This window comes from Bos javanicus, chromosome 18 (assembly GCF_032452875.1).
Source record: "Bos javanicus breed banteng chromosome 18, ARS-OSU_banteng_1.0, whole genome shotgun sequence".
Lineage (NCBI taxonomy): Eukaryota > Metazoa > Chordata > Mammalia > Artiodactyla > Bovidae > Bos > Bos javanicus.
In genome coordinates this window covers 19373961-19397928 of record NC_083885.1, presented here as the reverse complement: position 1 = coordinate 19397928, position 23968 = coordinate 19373961, and the positions used below count along the sequence as shown (strand labels likewise).

The window sequence follows — 23968 nt, the reverse complement described above, 5'->3', positions numbered from 1 at the left end:
AAACAGAATGCCTGAAGAACTATGGACGGAGTTTGTAACACTGTACATGAAGTGGTGACCAAAACCATCCCAAAGAAGAACTATACAAAAGGTCTTAATGACCTGGACAACCAAGATGGTGTGATCACTCTAGACATCTGGAGTGTGAAATCATGTGGATCTTAGATAGTGTTTGTACAATCAAAGCTAATAGAAGTGATGGATTCCAGCTGAGCTATTTCAAATCCCAAAAGATGATGCTGTTAAAGTGCTGCACTCAATATGCCAGCAAATTTGGAAAATTCAGCAGTGGCCACAGGACTGGAAAAGGTCAGTTTTCATTCCAGTCCCAAAGAAAGGCAATGCCAAAGAATGTTCAAACTACTTATAATTGCACTCATTTCACATGCTGGTAAGGTTATGCTCAAAATCCTTCAAGCAGTTTCAACAGTATGTGAACCAAGAACTTCAACATGTACAAGCTGGATTTAGAAAAGGCAGAAGAACCAGAGATCAAAATGCCAACATTTGCTGGCCCATAGAGAAAGCAAGGGAATTCCAGAAAAACATTTATGTCTGCTTCATTGACCATGCTAAAACCTGTGACTGTGTGGATCACAACAAACTGTGAAAAATTCTCAAACAGATGGATATATCAGACCACTTTATCCCTCTCCTGAGAAACCTGTATGCAGGTCAAGAAGCAATAGTTAGAACTGAATATGGAACAACAGACTGGCTTAAATAGAGAAAGGAGTACAAGGCTGTATATTGTCCCCTACTTATTTAACTTATATGCAGAGTACATTATGCAAAATACTGAGCTAGATGAATCACAAGTTGGAATCAAGATTGTCAGAAGTATCAACAACCTCAGTTCAGTTCAGTCGCTCAGTAGTGTCCAATTCTGCGACCCCAGGGACTGTAGCATGCTAGGCTTCCCTGTCCATCACCAACTCCTGGAGCTTACTCAAATTCATATCCATTGAGTCGGTGATGCCATCCAACCATCTCATCCTCTGTTGCTCCCTTTTCCTCCTGCCTCCAATCTTTCCCAGCATCAGGGTCTTTTTAAATGAATCAGTTCTCTGCATCAGGTGGCCAAAGTATTGGAGTTTCAGCTTCAGCATCAGTCCTTCCAATGAATATTCAGGGCTGATTTCCTTTAGGATGGACTGGTTGGATCTCCTTGTAGTCCAAGGGACTCTCAAGAGTCTTCTCCAACAGTTCAAAAGCATCAATCAACAACCTCAGATATGCAGGTAATACCAATCTATTGATAGAAAGTAATGAGGGACTAAAGACTCTCTTGATGACGGTGAAACAGGAGAGTGAAAAACCTGGCTTAAAACTCAATATTCAAAAAACTAAGATCATGGCATCCGATCCCATCTTCATAGCAAACAGAGGGGAAAATGTGGAAGCTGTTACAGATTTTCTTTTCTTGGGCTCCAAAATCACTGAAGATAGTGACTGCAACCACGAAATTAAAAGATGCTTGTTCCCTGAAGGAAAGCTATGACAAACCTAGACAGTGTAATGAAAAGCAGAGACATCACTTTACTGACAGTGGTCCATACAGTCAAAGTTATGGTTTTTCCAGTAATCATGTACAGATGTGAAATCTGAACCACAAAGAAAGCTGAGCGCTGAAGAATTGATGCTTTTGAGATGATTCTGAACTGTGGTGCTGAGAAGACTCCTGAAGAGTCCCCTGGACAGCAAGGAGATCAAAACAGTCAATTCTAAAGGAAATCAACCCTGAATATTCACTGGAAGGACTAATGCTGAAGCTGAAACTCCAATATTTTGACCACCTGATGAGAAGAGTCGACTCACTGGAAAAGTCCCTGAGGCTGGGAAAGGCTGAAGCAAAAGGAGAAGAGGGCAGCAGAGAGATGGTTAGATAGCACCACCAAACTCAATGGACATGAATTTGAGCATACTCCAGGAGACAGTGGGGGACAGGGAAGTCTGGTATGCTGCAGTTATGGGGTTCCAGAGTCAGACATGACTTAGCAACTGAAATAGCATATTAGCAAGATTCTTCAACAAAATAACCCAGACTAAAATGTCAAAAGGTCCAGCATTCAACCTGGAAAATTCATCCACTTAGAATATCTCATGAAGAACTTCACTGCATGAGATTCAAGACTTTCATTCAAGATGCCAGGGAAAAGACCAAGCTATAAAACTGGGAACAAAAGAGCTGATTTAAAGCTAAATTCATTGAGTGGTGTAGCCAGAAACAGTGCTCCCATCATGTTTGACTGAATTCAAATAAGATTCTCTTTAAAGGGTTCATTAATTTAAATTACAAATATATCTATATACAGTTTTATAAGAAAATGACTTATATTACTAGGGTTAAAATTAAAAGCATAAATTTATATTGGATTTGATCTTCCAGTTAAGTATGATACTATTGAGAAGACTGATTTAAATTAATTTGCAGTGTAGGAACCTAGAATATTAGGATCATTAAACAAATATAATATTAAGTAATCACTAAGAAAATCAATTCTACTGAATGATGGCAGTGGAAATGAAGATTGTTCTTTTTTTCCAATGCTTATGTAACAATTTAAAATTACCTGATTTTTAACAATGGTTCTACTCTTAAAATATGATGAAACAGGATATTCAGGAATTCTTCAGGATCTAGTAGAAGATAAAAAATCAAATAAATCACAGACAAAATTTTTAAACCATTCTATTTTTATTTAAAACAGTTATATTCCTATATAGAATTCAATTTCATAATCAATATTATTTCAATTAAAAGAATAGTTCTCAAGTTTTCCTAACAAAAAAAAATACAAAGGATATTTAAATGTTATGAGAAAGTATTATGTGCCAAGTTTGTTATAACTTTATTGCATTTTAAATAATAATTCATATATAGGGAAATAATTATAGGGGAACTTAAGTATGATCTTATTTTTTCTGTTATTTAAATAATTATCAAGACTGTAAATATTATAGTTGGTTACAATATACTGTTAACACATTCAAAGTCAGTAGTTGAACCTCTGAGGAAATTCATTAGCTAATGAAGAGATTAAACATTGTCTCTGACCATAATCTTAAATCCTAATCAGTCATTTGTAACTCACCTAATAACAAGGAAAGCTAAGTGGGAATTGTGGGTAATTCAGCACAACTCTTCACCACCGAAAAGAAAAAAACTCCGAGTATCACTGCTGGAAGGAAACTCTCTGTATGTATTCATAATATACTAAAACCAGTCAGCTTATTAAAGGGGTTCATTATTTCACATATCACTCATTTTAGAAGAGACAAAGTATTTATAAATAGGGAAGAAAATTGTATATCACAAAGAAAAAATTATATTTTAAAATAAAACCCCCAAAACGACACAGACATAACATTTCAGCCAATAATTTAGCATTTATGCCTTCAAGTTATTTTTAAAGCAAATCCTATAAATTAAAACAGTCACCTTTTTCTTCAGAGGTAAATCCTGATGCAGCCTCAACTTTTTCAAGTATCTTCCTCAGTTTCATAATCTTTGTTGCACATACATAACCATATCTGTTAGTAAAAAACTATTAATTCTAGCATACATATTAATATAACATTTTATTGAAGTATATTGTTGGTTTACAATGGACATAACACATTTTAATAATCATGTATTTCTTATATAAACTAGTGTCATAAATCAACATGCTTATAAGTATTTTTAAAAAATACAATTATAAGCTTCTTCTTGAGGTTTAAAAATTTTTGATATAACTATTATACAGTAATAAAAGAAAAAATAATTTTAATTTATGATGACTGTTTTCTCTATGTCCTTAAGGAATTAAAATATTTATTTTACAAAATAGAATATACAATTTTGAGAGAAGGTCCTTTTAATACTAAAGGATGAAACAGCTACCAGGGGAAATGGAAAAGGGCAATGATAAGAAACTGAAATTCTAAAATCTGCAGTCAAACCAATTATCATAATTACATTTTCTCTCATCTTTGTCTGAATACAGGAAACTCACTCATTAGCTCTTTGCAGCCAACACATATTGAGCACCTACCACTTACACAGTAATCTAACCTTTTGGTCACCAAGAATACAAAAATGAGTAAGATTAAAAAAAACAGGGTATCTGCCTGTGAGAAGCTTGAAATGGAGAAGGCACAGGTTCAGTCCCAAGTAAAACTAGTCAGCTATAACCTAGATTTGACTGCTGTAGACAAAAAGAATCTTGATCAAAACAGGGCATTTGACAAGTCTCTTGCTGTGGACAGGGTGACAAAGTTTAATTAACCATGATTCTTAACGAGTTGGACAACAATATTCAAAGAATGTTTATTAATGGACTTATGGTGTTTTAGAAGGAAATAAGGAAGTGGTCACATGCCTTAATTTTGGATTTAATCTGTCTTGTTCTAGTATCAATCACTGGGGAAAGGAATAGATAGTATTTTAAAAATTTGTATTTATACAAATATAATATAAAATGATGTAAAAATCAAGACTCATAATTATCTTAAGTGAAAACTACAGTTTTTTTATCATAATAGAATTTAAGGTAAACAAAAGATACAAGTGGAAAAATTATTCACCTATAAATATACCTTCCTAGTCATGTTATATAATAGGTCTTTCTGAATGCTCATTATATTTCAGTGTTCTGCATTTTGCAATCTTATATCAAGATATTTATTAATTTCCATTGTTAAGAAAAATATGTCACAAAATTTAAGTGTAGCTTAATATGGACTTTACATAGCTTTCTCTCTGTGTTCCTGAAAGAACAGATTTATTTTGTGATCTACAGCCCTGATTCTTCATAGTTTAAATTTTATAATGTGACATCATCTCACCTTCCTCCTACCGCTTTCAAAAGCTCTTACTAGACGTCTTGTACTTCTACCACTACAAATTGCTCTTGTGGCCAAAGAAAGACATATTTTTAATTCTTAAACTAGGAAACGATCAAAAACATCACTTTTTTAAGGGAGGTGGAGGGAGATCCAAATATCTTCCTTTAACCAAGAAATATGTCAGTAAAATATATCTATTTTACATACAAAACTATTAAATATTCACTACTGCATAAATAAAATATTTCCCTTGCTGCTATTCATTCAGATAAAATTAAGTTTAAGAAGCCAGATCATACCAAGTAGTCCAATAAGTATGACTGTGCTCAGTCACTCAGTCGTGTCTGACTCTGTGCAATCCCATGGACTATAGCCCACCAGGCTCCTCTGTCAATGGGGATTCTCCAGACAAGAATATTGGAGTGGGCTGCCATGCCCTTCTTCAGGGGATCTTCCCAACCCAGAGATCAAACCCATGTCTCCTGCATTGCAGGCAGATTCTTTACCATCTGAGCCACCAGGAAAGCCCATGAATACTGGAGTGGGAAGCCTATCCCTTCAGGGGATCTTCCCAACCCAGGAATTGAACCAGGGTCTCCTACATTGCAGATAGATTCTTCACCAGCTGAGCTATCAGGGAACTTTTTAGGAATTGTGTTGGAGAAGGTAAAAGTCCCAGGTGCCTTATAGCACCTTTACTGAGTGTATACTACCAAATGGTTTCAACATTTCATGGCATGCACTATGTGCCACACTTTGGTCAGATGTTAAAGAAGGGCCAAAAGTCTTTTTAAAACTTAATACTTCATCAAGAGAAGTAATTCTCTCCCATTTATCATTAAATGAAGGCAGAGGATAAATTAATTACTGTACCAAGAAGCAGCCAATAAGACACCATCTAAAGGGAAAAATAACTACATATCTTCTACTTACATTCTCAGAGGATTAACGATTTCTGTCCTCAGGAGTTCTTGAGTTTCACTATAGTATTCTACGTCATTCTTTTCTTTAGGTCTAAGTAACACAGTATCCAGAACGGAACTAAAAGCAAATAAGCTGCAAAATAAAAAAGAATACTTTTCCTCATGCTGGAAGTATACTTGTTTTTGAGAAACACATACTAAAAAGAAAATGAAGAGAAAAATCACAAGAGAGAACACACAACATACAAATCAGTATTTTTCATTAATACAGGCAACCAAAACTCCTGTCAGGTTTCCTATGGCTCACTCATTAGGGCCTAGAAATCCTCCCAGGATAAGGAGAATACTAATATCAAGAAGGTAAACTATAGTGCTTCCCTGGTCCAGTAGTTAAGAATCCACCTTGCAGTGCAGGGGATGCCGGTTTGATCTGTGGTCTAGGAGGATCCCATATGCGGTGGAATAACTAAGCCACTCTGCCACAACTCTTGAGCCTGTACTCTAGAGCTCTCAAGCCAACGCTACTGAGCACACACACTGCAGCTACAGAAGCCTGTGCACCACAACAAGAGAAGCCACCACAATGATAAACCCATGCACTGCAATGAGCCCCTGCTTGTCACAACTAGAGAAAGCCTGCAAGCAGCAGCAAAGACCCACCACAGCCACAATATAAAATAAATAAATAAATCTTTAAGAAAGAAATACTGCTGCTTAGTTTAAAAAAAAAAGAGAGAGAGAGGGAAGAAGAAGGTAAACTATTGATTGGCAGTGTTAAAGGATAAAAATATACCTACTGGGAAAAAGTTCTTTGCAAAAACTGAAAGAAAGCCTACAAATCTGAGTTAACAAACAGACAACAGAGAAGAAAGTCTGGAAACTAACCTCCCAGGGTAAAAACATTGCCAATACGCAACCCATTCTAGATATTATACTTCTTTCTTGTCACACCCTTTTGCAGAGACCTAAATTACTTTAAATGTCAAAATCAATTGGGACTAACAGCAGTTATATGCTAACATCAAAGAAAAAAGAAAATTTGGCTAACACAGAGTTTTATCAGAAAATCTGAAGAATATTACATCAATTCTTGCTTTTGTCAACACTTCAGTGAGACTGAAAATATTCTGCCCCCAAAATGGCCCTCCACTTTTATTCTTCCTGCCTTTGAAATTTTAACATCTTATTAACTTCCTACTTCTTACAACATGGCTGTACCAAGCTGGCAGGTTATTCTCAATTTAACTAGCAGTGTACTTGGTTCAATCTTCAGAGCATAAAAATTTTTGCCATGTTAAATTGTTCAACTTTGAAATAAACTACATATACAAGGGCAACTGCCTCTACTGAAAATAATTCTTTAAAGCAGATTTATGATTGCCTCTACTTAGTAAAACAAACACGCAAATCAGTCAATGACTTATGGCAAGTCCTGTTATTTAATTTGTGCACAAAGATCCTGTACTTATTCTCTTCAGTCCTTTGCTTTCCCACATACACTAAGAATATCTGCTCCACCGTAACACCACCATTTCCTCTTACCCATCATTCAATGCATGACTTCTTGTACTCATTTTTTGGATACAGGCACATAAGACAATACTCAGTAGTTTCCCAGGAGCATATAGTGAAATGCAAATCTCCCTTTCTGTCCTGAACCCCAGAGCCCCCAGTTTCTCCACTCAGAGCCAGCTGGCAGTTTCTCCGTTTCTCTCCCTCCTTCTACCTCCCTCTCTCACATACACACATACCCGTCCCCATGGCATTATATTCCTAGTGCATTAATTTTAAACTTACCAGAATAAGGTAGAGTCTAAGTAACAAGAATTGTAATGACCCTGGATACCTTTCTTCTTTCCAATCATTATCTCTAAACCTTCTTTTTCCATTTTTGGTGGAGTATTTTCTTCTACTACTTCACTTAAGTACCCTCCAAATGCTGCAAAGATAAAAATGAAAACAACTCTTTCAAGCTAATATAGTATATATTCCCATACATATTCCCTCACTTAAAAATATCTTTTTGTATTTTGACACACAATTTATTACCCAATTTAAAACTAAGCTAAAGGTAGGTTTTGGTTAATTATTATTCAGCCTGGCTTATAAAAAATGCTAACATTCATTTTCAACCTTACTTCTTCCACCATTTAAAAAACACTTTAGAGTATCAAGCAATGTAAAAAAGCATCTTTGCCAAGCAAAATATTTTGTTTCCCAAATATTTTGTCTGAAGATGTTTCATTTTTCAAGTTGGAAAAGAAAACAAAAAATTTTAAAGTATTATTTCTACTGTAAGAAAACATGTTTTCTATAAAAATAATTTTCCTATTTTTACCTGTTTAACCCTCAAGATGCTTCACCATGATGATATAAAACTGGAAAGGGTTAGTATCAGGAAACTGCCACCTACTATAAGTGATGAGAGGATCAGCCCTTCATCAAGCAATTAAAACTACTTTTTCTAATAATGCTGACTTCTTGATAAGATATGATTATTGAGGTACTTAGACAATACACTGAGAAGTCATTCTTGATAAGATATGCTGACTAATGTACTTGAACAATACAGAGACGAAAATCAGTGCCATACAAAAGGCCACATTTCCATCTCTACCTCCTGAGCTGTTGAAAATTAAATGTCTGTAATAAACAGAAAGGGAAAAATAAATCCCACTATTTCTCAATTTTTAAGGTCTCAAGCACAGTTTCCTGGCTATTACTTTTTCTTAAATGGCCCCTCTTAGAATAAATGTAACTTTCTTATAGACCAAATAATCATTTTTTTTTTTTCTGATTTAAAAGCCTGATGAACACTGACAAGAAACAAAGAAACACTGTTACTACTATCTACTGCAAAATGACATGAGATTAGAACTAGAGTCATTTCAGATTAGTAAATAAATGAAAGGCAGGCAAATACCTAAAGAGTTACAGCGTTCGATCTGATTGGAAACTGGCTGCAGGGACGCAAACCTCGAGTCAGGTCTGCAGCTCTTCAGTTTAACAAACAGTGCCTTCTTAAGGGCACAGGTGAAATAGCGAGTGCCCCTGAATGTTCCATCTGTACAACCCGCACATTCATCTTCCTGGAAAAAAAAAGAAGCTTAGACATGCATTATTCTGCATCTTGCAAAGACATATACAAAGAACTAAGACCTATTTACCTTAGGGTTAACTAAGTTAACATTTCCTTAGAACTCCCTTGTCACACCTGTCCTGAGAACTTTATCACAAAAAGGGGGTTGACTAGTGTTTCAGCCCTTTCAATTTGAGAAATTAATGCCTTATTCCAGCATAAAATCCTCAATGTATTTCTCTTTTGAATACATGCTTAAACCTTCCCTGGTTCACTGACTTTCCTGCACCATTTCCAAAAGCATTAAAACTAGTAGGGAGAGAAGGGCAAAAGAAGCTATTTATTTTAACCACTCAAAAAGAAAAATTAGCATTCACTAGCCTGCAAACCAACAAATTAAAAAATAAATATTTTTAAATAAAACCTAAGTGTACTCAAATTCTCTTTCCTGATTATGAAATGTCAAGCAATATTCTAATTTCCAAAATCCTTCCCACAACCAAAGATTTCAAAATGTCACTAAAAATGGTGATTAATCTTAAAGTCAATGATATAAATATTGGAACTGATTGTATAAGGAAAGTTAAGAAAAAAAAGAAAAAGAAAAACTGATTAAAATTTGCTTTCCTTACCGTATTCTGTTTAATATAATGAGCCTAAACACATTAGCCTAAAAATCTATTTTCATTCCTTGAACATACATCAAACTAACATATGGAACAAGATGATCAGATGCTTAACAGGTGGCAAAGGAAGTCAGGCAATTCGTAATAAAATTTTTCTCTAGTGATGGCTTTTTGACAAATAAAATATTTCACCAAAAAAAAAATATAATAAGGAAAAATCTGTACAAAACCCCAGATGGAAAAGAAATATAATTTTTAGGTCAAATTAAATTACCAGTTCCAGTCCGGCTAGTACTTCATTGAGGCCTGGTGGCTGACCAATCCAGCGGATTACCCCGTAGAAAGGAGGATTCTCCTTGACTTCAGCCAACGAGCCCACTTCCAGGCCATGTGAGTTACCAGAAGATACGGCCAAGGGTGGACTCTCCTGCACAGGGGCATTGTTCAGCTCGCCCATCACAGATTGAACTGACAGAGAGAGTGGACTGTGGCTAATACTTCCGTTGGTGTTGGGCATCTTTGTCAGACTAAACGGTAAAGAATGAAATCTGTTCTCGCTGGAGAGTGAGTTCATGGAAGGAGGTTGCAGTGGTGGTGAAGCATGCCCAAAGTCTGGAGGAATCTCTGTAAGCGATTTTGCAGGGTCTTCAGCAACTATAAAAAATTATTCTTAATTAGATAAATGTATTCAAGAATATTAAATATGCCCTACATCTTTAAATGTACATACATAAGTCCAACTGCCCACCAGACGTCTTCTAGTATGATTCTCATAAGCAGTGCAAACTTACTGTCTCTAAGACAGCGCTCTTGATTCTCCTTCCCCGCCTCCAAATTTTTCTGCCTCAGTGAATGGTTCCCAATTACTCAAACCAAAAAAATATATCATTGATTGGAACTGTATAAGTTACATTCTTTGTCCAAAATATAATCAAGTTACAAAAACTAATATAAAAGACAGCAAAAAATTTAAGAAAGATGCTTCTAACTAATGAATCAGAGAAGAAAGAATAAAGTAAGTTTTTAAAATAAAGGAAAAAAGGAAGAGAAAAAATGAACACTGGTGGAATACAACTAAAGTAATACTTATAAATGAAGTGTATAAACTTAGTTCATTTTAGCAAAAAGGTAAGGTAATTTTAATAAACTCAGCATAGAACCTAGGAAGTTAGATAAACAACAGAATAACCTCCCAAAAAGTAGTCAAGGAGAAAGAATAAACACAAAAACAGAAATCAATGAATTAAAAGACCAAAGTCAAAAGCTGCTTCATTAAAATCACTAACGTAATTGCCAAGCAGGCACTGCCAATCAGTGTTGAAAGAACAAACATCTTAATAAACAGTGCTGAGATTATCAATTATCCGTATTTTTTAAAAAATTAAATTGAAACTCCTCTGTCATACTCTACACAAAACCATTTCCAAATGGCTTAAAGACATCAAAGGCAAAACTACAAACTTTGGAAGAGAATAAAGAAGAATGTTCTTTGTGACTTTAGGGTAGAGAAAAATATCTTAACCGTGAGTATACAAAATCATAAAGGGAAAGACTGACAAGTATGACCACAATAATATTGAGAGCTACCTGTTCAATAAAAAGCACTGTAGCAAGAATAAAAATAAGAGCCACAAATAAGGAGAAAATATTTGTAATCCTTATTTCTGACAAAGAATTAGTACTTGAAAAGGGTCTATAAATCAATTATTTTAAGAAAGACCAGAAAAAATTTCTCTTTCCAAGAAAGACTCGTAAAGGCAACTCATAGAAAAAGAAACTTAAATCACCAACAAATCAATGAAAAGATTTTTGTTATTAGGAAACACAATAAAAGAAAGTCAAAACCAACACAAGGTATCATTTCAAAAGGCAAAGATCTTAGAACATTAACTGTTGGTGAGAATGACAAGTAAATGATACCCTTACACAAAGCTGATGTGAGTGTGAATTGGCATAACTATGCTGGGAAACACTTTGGCATTATTTAGTAAAGGAAAGATGTGCATATTCCATGCACATATAGTAATTCCACTCCTAGGAACATACCCTAGACATGGATAAGAATGTTAATAGCAGAGTTGTTAATATAGCAAGAAAATAAAATCAATCCAAAGTCCATCAATGGCTGAATAGATAATTACATTGTGGTATATTTAAATATTTCATAGCAATGAAATGGAATGGAATGATATACAGCAATGAAAATTAATAAATCATAATCACATACTACAACTTGGATGACTCTTAAGAACATAATGTTGAGGAAGACAATAACATGATATCCATGCAGTCTGATTCCTTGCATATAAAACTCAAAACCATGCAGAACTAACAGTATGCTATTTAGATAGACAAACTCATAAAGAGATCATGAAAACCAAGAGAATGATAAACACTAAATTAAAGATGATGGTAGCTCAGAGGAGAGTGCAGGGGGTGACACTAGGAAGAGGTGCCAAGGGGATTTCAAAGGGAATGATACTGTGTTCTTTTTCTTAAAGTGAGTAGAGACTACGAGGGTGTTTACTATACTTAACACTTTAACTCATTTAAGATTCTTTACTCATGATATTTAATCTATTTTAAAGTTATTCTTTTCTTTTCCAAACTCTCAACCCTCCAAGCCCAACACTCAGTTCCATAAAGCAAAGTCTTGTTTCTGTCTCCAAAATATATCCCCAGTGTGTCCAACACTCTTACCCTCTACCACCATCTCCATAGTCGAGGCCACCATCATCTCTCACACTGTAGCCAGTGTTACCTGGTCTCTCGGCCCTCTACTTACCAATCTAATTACCACACAACAGCTACTGAGATCTTTTTAAAATTTAAAGATCTTACGTGATCTTGTGTCATTCCCCTGTTTAAAACCTTCAATGGCTTTCCAGTATTCTTTTAATAAATACTAAGCCTCTCACCAATGCTTATTAGGTTCTAGATGATCTGGCTCCTACCTCCTCTCCAGATTCGTTTCATACACCTCTTCTCCTTGCTTACCCTGCCTGCCCCTACTTCCTGTGCCCCAAATATAAAAATGTCTCACTTCAGGTCCTTTGCTATTTCCTCTGCCTAGAATGCTCCTCTCAAGCTCTTTCTCTGGTAGGTTCATTCATACCATCCAGATCTCACGTAAATATCATTTCCTCAAAGAATCTTTTCCAAACCAGCCTCTGGGAGCCGGCTTCCTACCAGCCACTATCACCTTGTGTGTCTCCTTCATGGCACATGTCACAGTTGATTTTTATCTTATGTGTCTATACATTTATTGTCTATCATACCAACTAGAATATAAGCTGCCTATAACCAGGGACTTTGTTAGTCTTTTCCATGGCTGGATTCACAGCCACTAAGAAAATACTCAGTATTTGCTTTGTTGTTTTTTTTTTAAATAAATGAATCAAATGTTGCAGAGAATAGCTTTTAAACTATATAAGTAAAACAATGATAGAAACAATGTTCTTTTACAACTAAATTATTTCTATTTTCTAATTTAAGGATGCACCATATGCTTTTATTATGCTCATCAAAATTGAAATTCTACATCTGTTTCTGGAACACAGAAAGCATTCAACAAATATTTGTTGAACAGATGCACAACAACAACAACAACAAAAGAATAAACCAGAAGAAAGTGATGTCCTGGAAGCAAGGGAAAGTAGGGTTTTTTAAAAGCAGTGTTTAAGAATATCAAGACAGCAAGAAGTCTTTAAACAATTCAATTGATTCTAGAGATCTTCTACCTTAAACAGATGAGTGAGTGAAGAAAACACGCTGCTGATACATTTTCTAAATATTGCAATAACCTTAATAGCAGTGTCATTCAAACTGTGTACAGTATTTTAATTCAGCACTATCAATAAAGAAAGTTTTATGGTCTACTCATTTTGTTTCCAAAAACTACATATATTGGTGAAAAGCTATTTTTTATCTGGTAAGTTAAAAGGACAGAATCATTAAAAAAAAAAACCAAACTAAAATTATAGATTACCTTCATCAATGTACCATGAATTTTTTGATTTGGATTGTGGTTGTGAGTCAACAGAAGACCCATTTAAGGTATAAAATAATTCAGATCTGTTTCTAGTTCCAGGGTCTGAGGTAGATCCTATGGAACAAGAAAAGTTTCTTTTAAAAATAAAGCCAATATGGTGTGAAAGTTTGTCCATAAGAGAAATTAATATGCATATGGTGTCACAATTATACAACCAACAAATGTATGCAAACACAATATATCTTATTAGTGTCTTCAGCTTTGAAAAAGTTGATAACCATTTTTGAAACATCAAAAAGATTGTTCAGTGCAGGAGACAATATAAGAGTAGACAATATAAAAGAAAAGCCTACCTTTAAAAAAAAAAAATTACTTAAAAAAAAATCACCTCATGTACTATGGCTTTTTTCCAAATGTCAAAAATCATCATTCCCCAGTTTCATCTGACAATCTCTTCATTCACAAATATAACCTCTTATTCTAAAACAGCTGCCCTCAAAAGTTCTTCAAATGTATATAAATCAATTGCACTTATTAAGTTTAAAAGATTTAAGATTTAACTATTTTGGAATTGTTAGTCAACAAATCCTTTGCTGGGTTTCTTCATGTCTCTGGAAAAGTGAAGCAGTATTATTGCTTATGCATTAGACTTACTAAATGTAAGAAAACATTAGTACAGCTATGTTACAGACAAGGCAAGACATTCCCCTGTCCTAGTACTAAGAGGACATGCTATAGTTGAGAGCAGTGGTGTCTTTAGAACCCATATAAATCTGATTTCTTTTTCAATTTAAAGCAGATAACTCTATACTTCATTCCTATAACTAAAATCTGCTGCAACAAAAGTAGCACATGTGTCTTAAAATCTTTAGGCTATTTACATTTAAGTGAGAGCAGCAAGTTGAACTACCTATCTAGATTCATAAGTTAACATAAAAAATACTACAGACTATGTATTTTATTTAATTCAAAGTCTCTCAGGGTCCAATGGCACATAAAATATTTCTTAGAGTAAAATTTCTTTTTATTGAACTGAAACCAAGGAAAAAATAATCTTTTCCTAATCTATATCTGGGTTTAGACCAGTTCTTGCCACCTTTTAAATGAGCTGTTTGGCTTGTATAACTATCACCTAATAAATCTATGACCTATGTGGAAGCTAAACAAAAAACAACTAAGAACTCTACATGTAAAAAAAAAAAATTAAAAAAAAAAAAAAAAGAACTCTACATGTACTGTGAGGGAGTTTCTGGGAGAAAGACAAAGACTTTTGCTTAGCAGTTTGGAATTTAACTTGTGCCAATTCTATTAGCAAAATCCACATAATCTCTAGTATACTTTATCCTACATAACATTACCCATAAAAGATTATTTTGTACAGTGAAACTATAAACTATATATAGGGGCTTCCCTGGTGGTTCAAATAGTAAAGAATCCACCTGCAATGCAGGAGACCGGGGTTTGATCCCTGGATCAGAAAGATCCCATGGAGAACGGAATGTATTCTTGCCTGAAGAATTCCATGCACGGAAAAGCCTGGAGGGCTACAGTCCATAAGGGTTGCAAAGAGTCAGACATGACTAAGTGACTGAGCCACACATAAGCTATATATACAAATGTTGCAAGTAGGGAATTCCAAAAATCAGCTTATATGAACCAGAAAAAGATACAGGTCCTCACAGGAAATTTTTCATTAATTAAAAAAGGTTGGGAAGTCTTGGCTTAAGCAACCATCTATAAACTTGTTTAGTAAACTACTAAAAATATCTGAAAGAAGAAAATATACATATACATTAAGAAGTAATACTTTTCAACATTTTTTAATCTATGCCAAATCAAAAATCATATAAATAACTAAGAACTGTATTTTATTAACCCATACCTGTAGCCTTTGGTTTATTATGACTGAATGAACCTTTGTCCCCAACACCTCTTGACATAAATGCAAGTTTGGGAGGCCTCCTTTCCTGTGTCACACTCTCTGAAACAGTAAACATATTTTTAAAAAAAGATAAAAGGAAATTCTTATAAAAGAGAAACAATCAAGCAAATAATGACAGCAATAACAACAATCCCTTTCCAACAAAAAAGCATCATTTTCACAGTAGTCTTACAAATTCATTAAGGCCATAGAAAGTAGAAAGCCTCTTGATGAAAGTGAAAGAGAAGAGTGAAAAGCTGGCTTAAAACTCAACATTCAAAAAACTAAGATCACAGCATCCGGTCCCATCACTTCATGGCAAATGGATGGGGAAACATGGAAACAGTGACAGAATTGATTTTGGGGGGGGCTCCAAAATCACTGCAGATGGTGACTGCAGTCATGAAATTAAAAGACACTTGCTCCTTGGAAGAAAAGTTATGATCAACCTAGACAGCATATTAAAAAGCAGAGACATTACTTTGCTGACAAAGGTCCATCCAGTCAAAGCTATGGTTTTTTCAACAGTCATGTACGGATGTGAGAGTGGGGCTATAAAGACACCTGAGCACCGAAGAACTGATGCTTTTGAACAGTGGTGTTAGAGAAGACTCTTGAGAGTCTCTTGGACAGCAAGGAGATCCAACCAGTCCATCCTAAAGGAAATCAGTCCTGAATATTCATTGGAAGGACTGATGCTGAAGCTGAAACTCCAAAACTTTGGCCGTCTAATAAGAACTGACTCATTTCAAAAGACCCCGATGCTGAGAAAGATTGAAGGCAGGAGGAGAAGGGGACGACAGAGGATGAGATGGTTGGATGGCATCACTGATTCAATGACATGAGTTTGAGTAAGCTCCGGGAGTTGGTGATGGACAGGGAAGCTTGGCGTGCTGCAGTCCGTGGGGTCACAAAGAGTTGGACATGACTGAGCGACTGAACTGAACTGATGTATGGATGTGAGAGTTGGACTATAAAGAAAGCTGAGTGCCAAAGAATTGATGCTTTTGAACTATGGTATTGGAGAAAACTCTTGAGAGTCCCATGGTCTGAATGAGAACAAACCAGTCAATCCCAAAGGACATCAGTCCTGAATATTCATTGGTAGGACTGATGCTGAAGCTGAACTCCAATATTCTGGTCACTTGATGCAAAGAACTTACTCATTGGAAAAGACCCTGATGCTTAGAAAGACTGAAAGCAGGAGGAGAAGGGGTAACAGAGGATGAGATGGTTGATGGCATTACTGACTCAATTGACATGAGTTTGAGCAAGCTCTAGGAGTTGGTGATGGACAGGGTAGCCTGGCATGTTGCAGTCCATGGGGTTGCAAACAGTCAGACACAACCGAGCAACTGAACAGACAGAAAGTAGAAAGATCATACCAAAACCAAATTATTGTTATATTTCAAAATGTAATTTCTGCAAAATAATACACTCTCAAATACAGTCCCACTAAGTGCTTTAAATTCTTGAAAATTTAACCACTTTTAATCATATGTCAAGAAAACTTAGTACTGAGTTTTTTTGCAGGATTTCCCAGATTGGTATCCCCGGAACACCCCTGTGTGTGGGGAAGTGTCCTAGACTTATTTACTGCATCACCCCAGAATCTTTATATGCTAATATGCAATGTGATCTCTCAAAGAGAAATACAGTAAATTTACTTGATAACATCTTTTATGTCACTCTACTTAGCATCCCAGATCAATATATTTCATGGAACACATATTGGAAAAAGTCTGGTTAGGTATATGTATCCATTTTTAAAAACATATATATGTTCATTTAACACATATATACAAAGAAAAAAAACAGAGAAAGCTATAGACAAATGAATGATGCAGAAAGCCAGAGATAAATAGCAATAATATTAGTGAAGCAAACACTTAAAACATTTTTGAAATATAAATGCAATAATCCTGGCATACTTGTTGATACAAAGACTACTTTAAATCTTACAGTCAGTGATTTTCATAAGATATTCACAGACAATGATCAAGCAAATGTAGAATAAAGTCAGTCTGGAAAGTGTTTTGATGGGAAGTTTAATGCATCCATGGAAGCCAACAAGACACTCAGGAGTCCTACCTGATAAAGCTATGTATTAGCAGAAGCAATGTACCCAGAGTGGATTTTTTAGAAACCAAAGTAGAAAATAAGAAAAGTTTTACATTGTATGCACAAAGAAAGGGTCCTTTTTATTTTTTAAGAAAGAAGGAAATAATACTGAATTAATTACATATAAATGATGCTTTGTAACTTTTTTTCACAGTTGGAGAGGGAGAAGACTGCATTATAAAAACTATATCTTAACTGTCTCATAATGTGATCAAATGGAATATTTTAATTCAAAATTAAACTGAATAACCGTGTGTTTAACCAAGTCATATAGTAAAAGAAAGGCTATTTACTAGTATTTTTTATTATGTTGCCATTCAAATATCTCCAAATACCACATATGAGAGCTACTGTGAAAGGTAAAACTTCTTAGTCACTCGCAAAAGTTTCCAAACTACAACATACACATCGACTACAGAAAACTAATTCTAATATTACAGTTCAGTTCAGTCACTCAGTTGTGTCCGACTCTTTGTGACCCCACAGACTGCAGCACGCCAGGCCTCCCTGTCCATCACCAACTCCTGCAGTTGACTCAAACTCATGTCCATCGAGTCGGTGATGCCATCCAACCATCTCATCCTCTGTCGTCCCCTTCTCCTCCCTTCAATCTTTCCCAGCATCTGGGTCTTTTCCAATGAGTCAGTTCTTTGCATCAAGTGGCCAAAGTATTGGAGTTTCAGCTTCAACATCAGTCCTTCCAATGAATATTCCGGACTGATTTCCTTTAGGATGGACTGGTTGGATCTCCTTGCAGTCCAAGGGACTCTCAAGAGTCTTCTCCAACACCACAGTTCAAAAGTATCAATTCTTTGGCACTCAGCCTTCTTTATAGTCCAAATCTCATACTCATACATGACTACTGGAAAAACCATAGCTTTGACTAGATGGACCTTTGTCAGTAAAGTAACGTCTCTGCTTTTTAATGTGCTGTCTAGGTTGGTCATAGTTTTTCTTCCAAAGAACAAGTGTCTTTTGATTTCACGGCTGCAGTCACCATCTGTAGTGATTTTGGAACTCAAGAAAATAAAGCCTGCCTCTGTTTCATTGTTTCCCCATCCATTTGCCATGAAGTGATGGGACCAGATACCGTGATCTTAATTTTTTGAATGCTGAGTTTTAAGCCAGCTTTTTTACTCTCCTCTTTCACTTTCATCAAGAGGCTCTTTAGTTCTTCTTCGCTTTCTACCATAAGGGTGGTGTCTTCTGCATATCTGAGGTTATTGATATTTCTCCCAGCAATCTTGATTCTAGCTTGTGCTTCATCCAGCCCGGCATTCTGCATGATGTACTTGCAAATAAATTAAATAAGCAGGGTGATAATATACAGCCTTAATGTACTCCTTTCCCAATTTGGAACCAGTCTCTGTTTCTGGTTTGGTTCTAACTATTGCTTCTTGACCTGCATACAGATTTCTCAGCAGGTAGGTAAGGTGCTCTGGTATTCCCATCTCTTGAAGAATTTCCCACAGTTTATTGTGATCCACACAGTCAAAGGCTTTGGTGTAGTCAATAAAGAAGAAGTAAATGTTTTTCTGGAACTCTCTTGCTTTTTTGATGATCCAGCAGATGTTGGCAATTTGATCTCTGGTTCCTCTTTTTCTAAAACCAGCTTGAACATCCGAAAGTTCATGGTTCATGTACTGTTGAAGTCTGGCTTGGAGAATTTTCAGCATTACTTTGCTAGTGTGTGAGATGAATACAATTGTGCAGTAGTTTGAACATTGTTTGGCATTGACTTTCTTTGGGATTGGAATGAAAACTGACCTTTTCCAGTCCTGTGGCCACTATGGAGTTTTCCAAATTTGCTAGCAGATTGAGTGTAGCACTTTCACAGCATCATCTTTTAGGATTTGAAAGAGCTCAGCTGGAATTCCTTCACCTCCTCTAGCTTTGTTCATAGTGATTCTCCTAAGGCCCACTTGATTTCACAATTTCAGGATGTCTGGCTCTAGGTGAGTGATCACACCATCATGGTTATCTGGGTCATGAAGATCTTTTTTGTATGGTTCTTCTGTGTATTCTTGCCACCTCCTCTTAATATCTTCTGCTTCTGTTAGGTCCATACCTTTTCTGTCCTTTATTATGCGCATCTTTGCATGAAATGTTCCCTTGTATCTCTAATTTTTTTGAATAGATCTCTAGTCTTTCCCATTCTATTCTTTTCCTCTATTTCTTTGCACTGATCACTGAGGAAGGGTTTTTTTAATCTCTCCTTGCTACTTTTTGGAACTCTGCATTCAAATGGGTACATCTTTCCTTTTCTCCTTTGCCTTTAGCTTCTCTTCTTTCCTCAGCTATATATAAAGATATATCCATATTAACTGTAATTATTAAATAATTGCATGCAAATTCATTTTAAAAGATATTCACGTGTATACCATTATCTATCTAATCTATATACAGTTAGCAGTGATAATAACAAAAACAGAAAATGGCCTTAACTAAGGCTGCCTGGCAGTACCGAAGGGCCAAACGGAAGAGCCGCTGTGACAACTCTGCTGGTGATGCTAGGAGAGGGCTCCAAAGATTAGGAATATGCAGGGCACTGGAATTGGAAATAATGGTTATCTTCTGTCAAAGACTTTGGGGGGAGGGAGTTCAAATATCAATTTTTAGGAATAGGACAATCCTATATAATTCTATGCAGATAAAGGATACATGCCATATTTAGCAACTGACCTCCAGCAATCACATACCAACTAACATCATGTGATATGCCAGGCTAGAATCAAGATTGCCAAGAGAATATCAATAATCTCAAATACACAAATGACACCACCCTTATGGCAGAAAGTGAAGAGGAACTAAAGAGCCTCTTGATGAAGGTAAAAGAAGAGAGTGAAAAAGCAGGCTTAAAACTCAACATTCAAAAAACTAAGATCATGGCATCCAGTCCCATCACTTCATGACAAACAGATGGGGAAACAATGGATACAGTGACAGACTTTATTTCCTAGGGCTCCAAAATCACTGCATATGGTGATTGAAGCCATGAAATTAAAAGACACTTGCTCCTTGGAAGAAAAGCTATGACAAACCTAGACAGTGTATTAAAAAGCAGAGACATCACTTTGCCAACAAAGGTCCATATGGTCAAAGCTATAGGTTCTTCTAGTCGTCATGTACGAATGTGAGAGTTTGACCATAAAGAAGGCTGAGTGCTGAAGAACTGATGCCTTCGAACTGTGGTGTTGGAGAGGACTCTTGAGAGTCTCTTGGACAGCAAGGAGATCAAACCAGTCAATCCTAAAGGAACTCAACCCTGAATATTCACTGGAATATTGGATGCTAAAGCTCCAATACTTTGGCCACCTGATGTGAGGAGCTGACTCACTGAAAAAGACTCTGATGCTGGAAAAGAGTGAAGACCAGAGAAGGGGGCAACAAGAGGATGAGATGGCTGGATGGCATTACCAACTCAGTGGACATGAGTTTGAGCAAACTCTGAAGGATAGTGAAGCACAAGGAAGCCTGGCATGGTGCAGTCCATGGGGTCACAAAGTGTCAGACACAACTGAACAAGTGAACAACAAACAACAAATTCTGATTTCTTTGTCACAATTATATTCATGATCCAAAATAAAAGCCATTTACCTTAAATAAATTTTAAGAGATTATCATCTCAGGAAAAGGTAAGTATGAAAAGGTGAATAAAGTGAGGAATAAATTTGGCACACAATTTTGAGAGATTAATATAATCTTGATTAAAAGATATTAAAAGAGATAGAACAATATGTTCACCAAATGGCACGTATAAAATGTTCATAGGAGCCTTATTCATAATAACCTAAAACTGGAACAATGCATTCTACAGAATAGATAAACTAGTCTGTTCATACAGTGGAATATTACACAGCAATAAAAAAGAATACACAACAACATGGACATTGTGTTGAGCAAAGAAATGAAGCCAAAAGTACCCATTTTATATATGTATATATGTATGTATGTGTATGTGTGTGTGTGTGTGTGTGTGTATACATGCATGTATATACACATACACACAGCAGGAGTGCATTCAGAATGATAAAATTAGTAGCCTGCCTATCACTCTTGTTGATTTATCAGAAAAAGAAAAATCCCTTGGGGGAAACTTGGGTTGACAATCATAACAATCAACTAGTGAACAATAACAACCAAAGCACAAGAAATGTCTGTGAATTTGAATGACCCACTAAATTGAGAAAAACTGCTTAACTGACGTACTGCTTAACATCAGCCACAAGAGCATAATTTAAACCCAAATGAGAATTTAATATAGACAGAAAAGTCTACTGAAGAAAATTTAAATTTACTTGGGTAGAATGAAGAATTATAAAACCCAGTTACCAAACATATTAATACCATACACAAGAACTACACAAAAACTTCCTTACGGTAAGATTACTTATCAAAATACTTTCCTTATACTTTAGATAATTTTTTACAAAAAACTGTTCTTGAAATCCTGGAAGGTATATAAGATAACATCAGAGTTGCATACTATGATCTAGTGCTTCAAAATAACCTTTCAGGCTCTAATTGTCTCGTGTGAGAGGAGTCCTGCCTGTGCAGACAATATTCAGGATGATTCAGACTGACAAGCTCTACAGAAGGCCACTTAGCAATAACTATCAAATGTAAAGTACATATACCCTCAGATCCAGGCAAATTTACTTCCAGGAAGTTATCTTTTTTAAAGATTTTATGAATATTTTTATGTAAATCTAAATATAACATATGCCACTTAAATACTCAGATTATTGGCAGCACACAAGCACTACAGATGACATGATACTGAGAGACAAAACACGAAAGAACAGAATTAGTATCTGAAACGATATGAAAATGTTGGAAGACTGGATAGCTCTAATGACATGAAGTCAAACAGGGACAAATGTAAAGTCCTGCCATCTATCCCCCAAATTAAACAAACAAGTATAGAATCAGAAACAGAAGTAAATGTGAACAAAATTGGGGATTTAAGTCAAGCATGAGTTCAGGAATCATTAACTCATTAGTTTATAGTACATTCATTCAGTTAAGAAATACTACCAACTCCAGGCAAGGAAGGCACTATGGTTATGTTTGAAAATATAATTCAAACTATGACAGGGCTGTCCCCAAATCTTTCCTGCATAAGTCCTGTTCTATTGCAACAGTTAGTCCACATACAGATGATGGTATTTTGTTCGCCTCTAGCTGTCCAAGTGTGAGGGAGGGTATCTTCAATTTAGGCTGGAGAACAAAAGATGTAGGTGTCAAAGACATTCATCTTTGAATATCTGAGGGTTGTTATAAGGAGAGAGAGCTGGATTTGTCCTAACTTCATCCCCAGTTAGAACTAGAATTCACCAGGGAAATTGTAGGAAGACAGACGTAGCATGTATCATACAAAGGGTGACTTTTTCACACTTAGACCTGTCTAAAATGAAAAACTCTAATTCCCTCCAGGACAAAGTGACTTCTATCAAATGAACACACAGCTTCCTAAGATGATATGGATGATGAGTTATCTTATAGTGGATACATGCAATCTGATACATAAATGTGATATACATATGACATTATTCACTGAAGCACTATGTATATACGCAAAAGACTGAAAACAGCATTAATGCCCATCAGGAGGGGACTGGTTTAAAAATTATGATACATTTATAAAATGAAATATAATGCAATAATTTAAGCAAAATATTAAGCATGCAATTGATGTACTAATGTGAAATAATCCCTAAATTCTACTGTTAGCTTTTTTTTTTTTAAGGTGCAATTTGCTCTTCTGGAAAGATAAGTAGATGGACTTTTTTCTATTTCTCCTGATAAGTACAACTAAAAATTCTGGATGTAACATATAAAACAAAACTGAGAAGACTCTGAAAGGTGAAGAAGAGAAGGCAGATCAGTTAGGCAGCATAGGACCTAAGAAATGACATTAGATTTCCCTGGGTTTTCTTATTGTCTCATACATCTCAGACTTAGAGCTGAAGAAGCCAGCAACCTGGAAATGCCAAAAGCACAGACAAAAAAAAAAAAAAAAAACAAAACCAGCAAAGATGTACTCCCTTTAGTCAAAGAATGAAAAAAGACAAATCCTAGTAAGACAAAAACTTACAGACAATAATCACTGCACTGCAGCCAAATACAGTGGCCCCACCCACTCCAACAAAGGCCAAGCGGGGAATCTGGACTTCTGCCTCTACCTGACTATAAGAAGAAGACACGTGTAAACTGAAGCAGCAAAAACAAAGATTAAATATGATCTAGGCACTCAGAATATAATACCCAACTGTCCAAGTTTCAAATAAAAATCATTCAATATACCAAGAACTAGGAAGATGCAAAGAAGAATTTGAAAAGAGTGTAAATAAAACCCAACACTGAGATGACAGATGATCATCTGACAAAGATCTGTAAAGCAATCATGATATAAATGCTTCAATAAGAAATTACAAACACACTTGGGAAAAAAAATGAAAAACAGAAACCTCTTAT

At 35.6% G+C, this 23968-nt stretch overlaps 1 protein-coding gene across 11 annotated transcripts in view; it reads right to left on the bottom strand.

Annotated features, from left to right (window-relative positions):
* The window catches only part of CYLD (CYLD lysine 63 deubiquitinase), a 72010-nt gene that overhangs the window by 17263 nt on the left and 30779 nt on the right, over window positions 1-23968 (bottom strand). For 8 of the 11 annotated variants that reach the window (XM_061387168.1, XM_061387172.1, XM_061387169.1 and 5 more), the window contains 8 exons: window positions 15332-15430; window positions 13447-13563; window positions 9733-10112; window positions 8677-8842; window positions 7551-7692; window positions 5764-5886; window positions 3443-3534; window positions 2574-2640 (listed from right to left, as the gene is read on the bottom strand). In XM_061387168.1, coding sequence (XP_061243152.1) covers window positions 2574-2640; window positions 3443-3534; window positions 5764-5886; window positions 7551-7692; window positions 8677-8842; window positions 9733-10112; window positions 13447-13563; window positions 15332-15430 — 1186 coding nt within the window. The remainder of the gene's footprint in view (window positions 1-2573; window positions 2641-3442; window positions 3535-5763; window positions 5887-7550; window positions 7693-8676; window positions 8843-9732; window positions 10113-13446; window positions 13564-15331; window positions 15431-23968) is intronic. The other 3 variants (XM_061387171.1, XM_061387170.1, XM_061387173.1) reach the window with 3 other exon arrangements.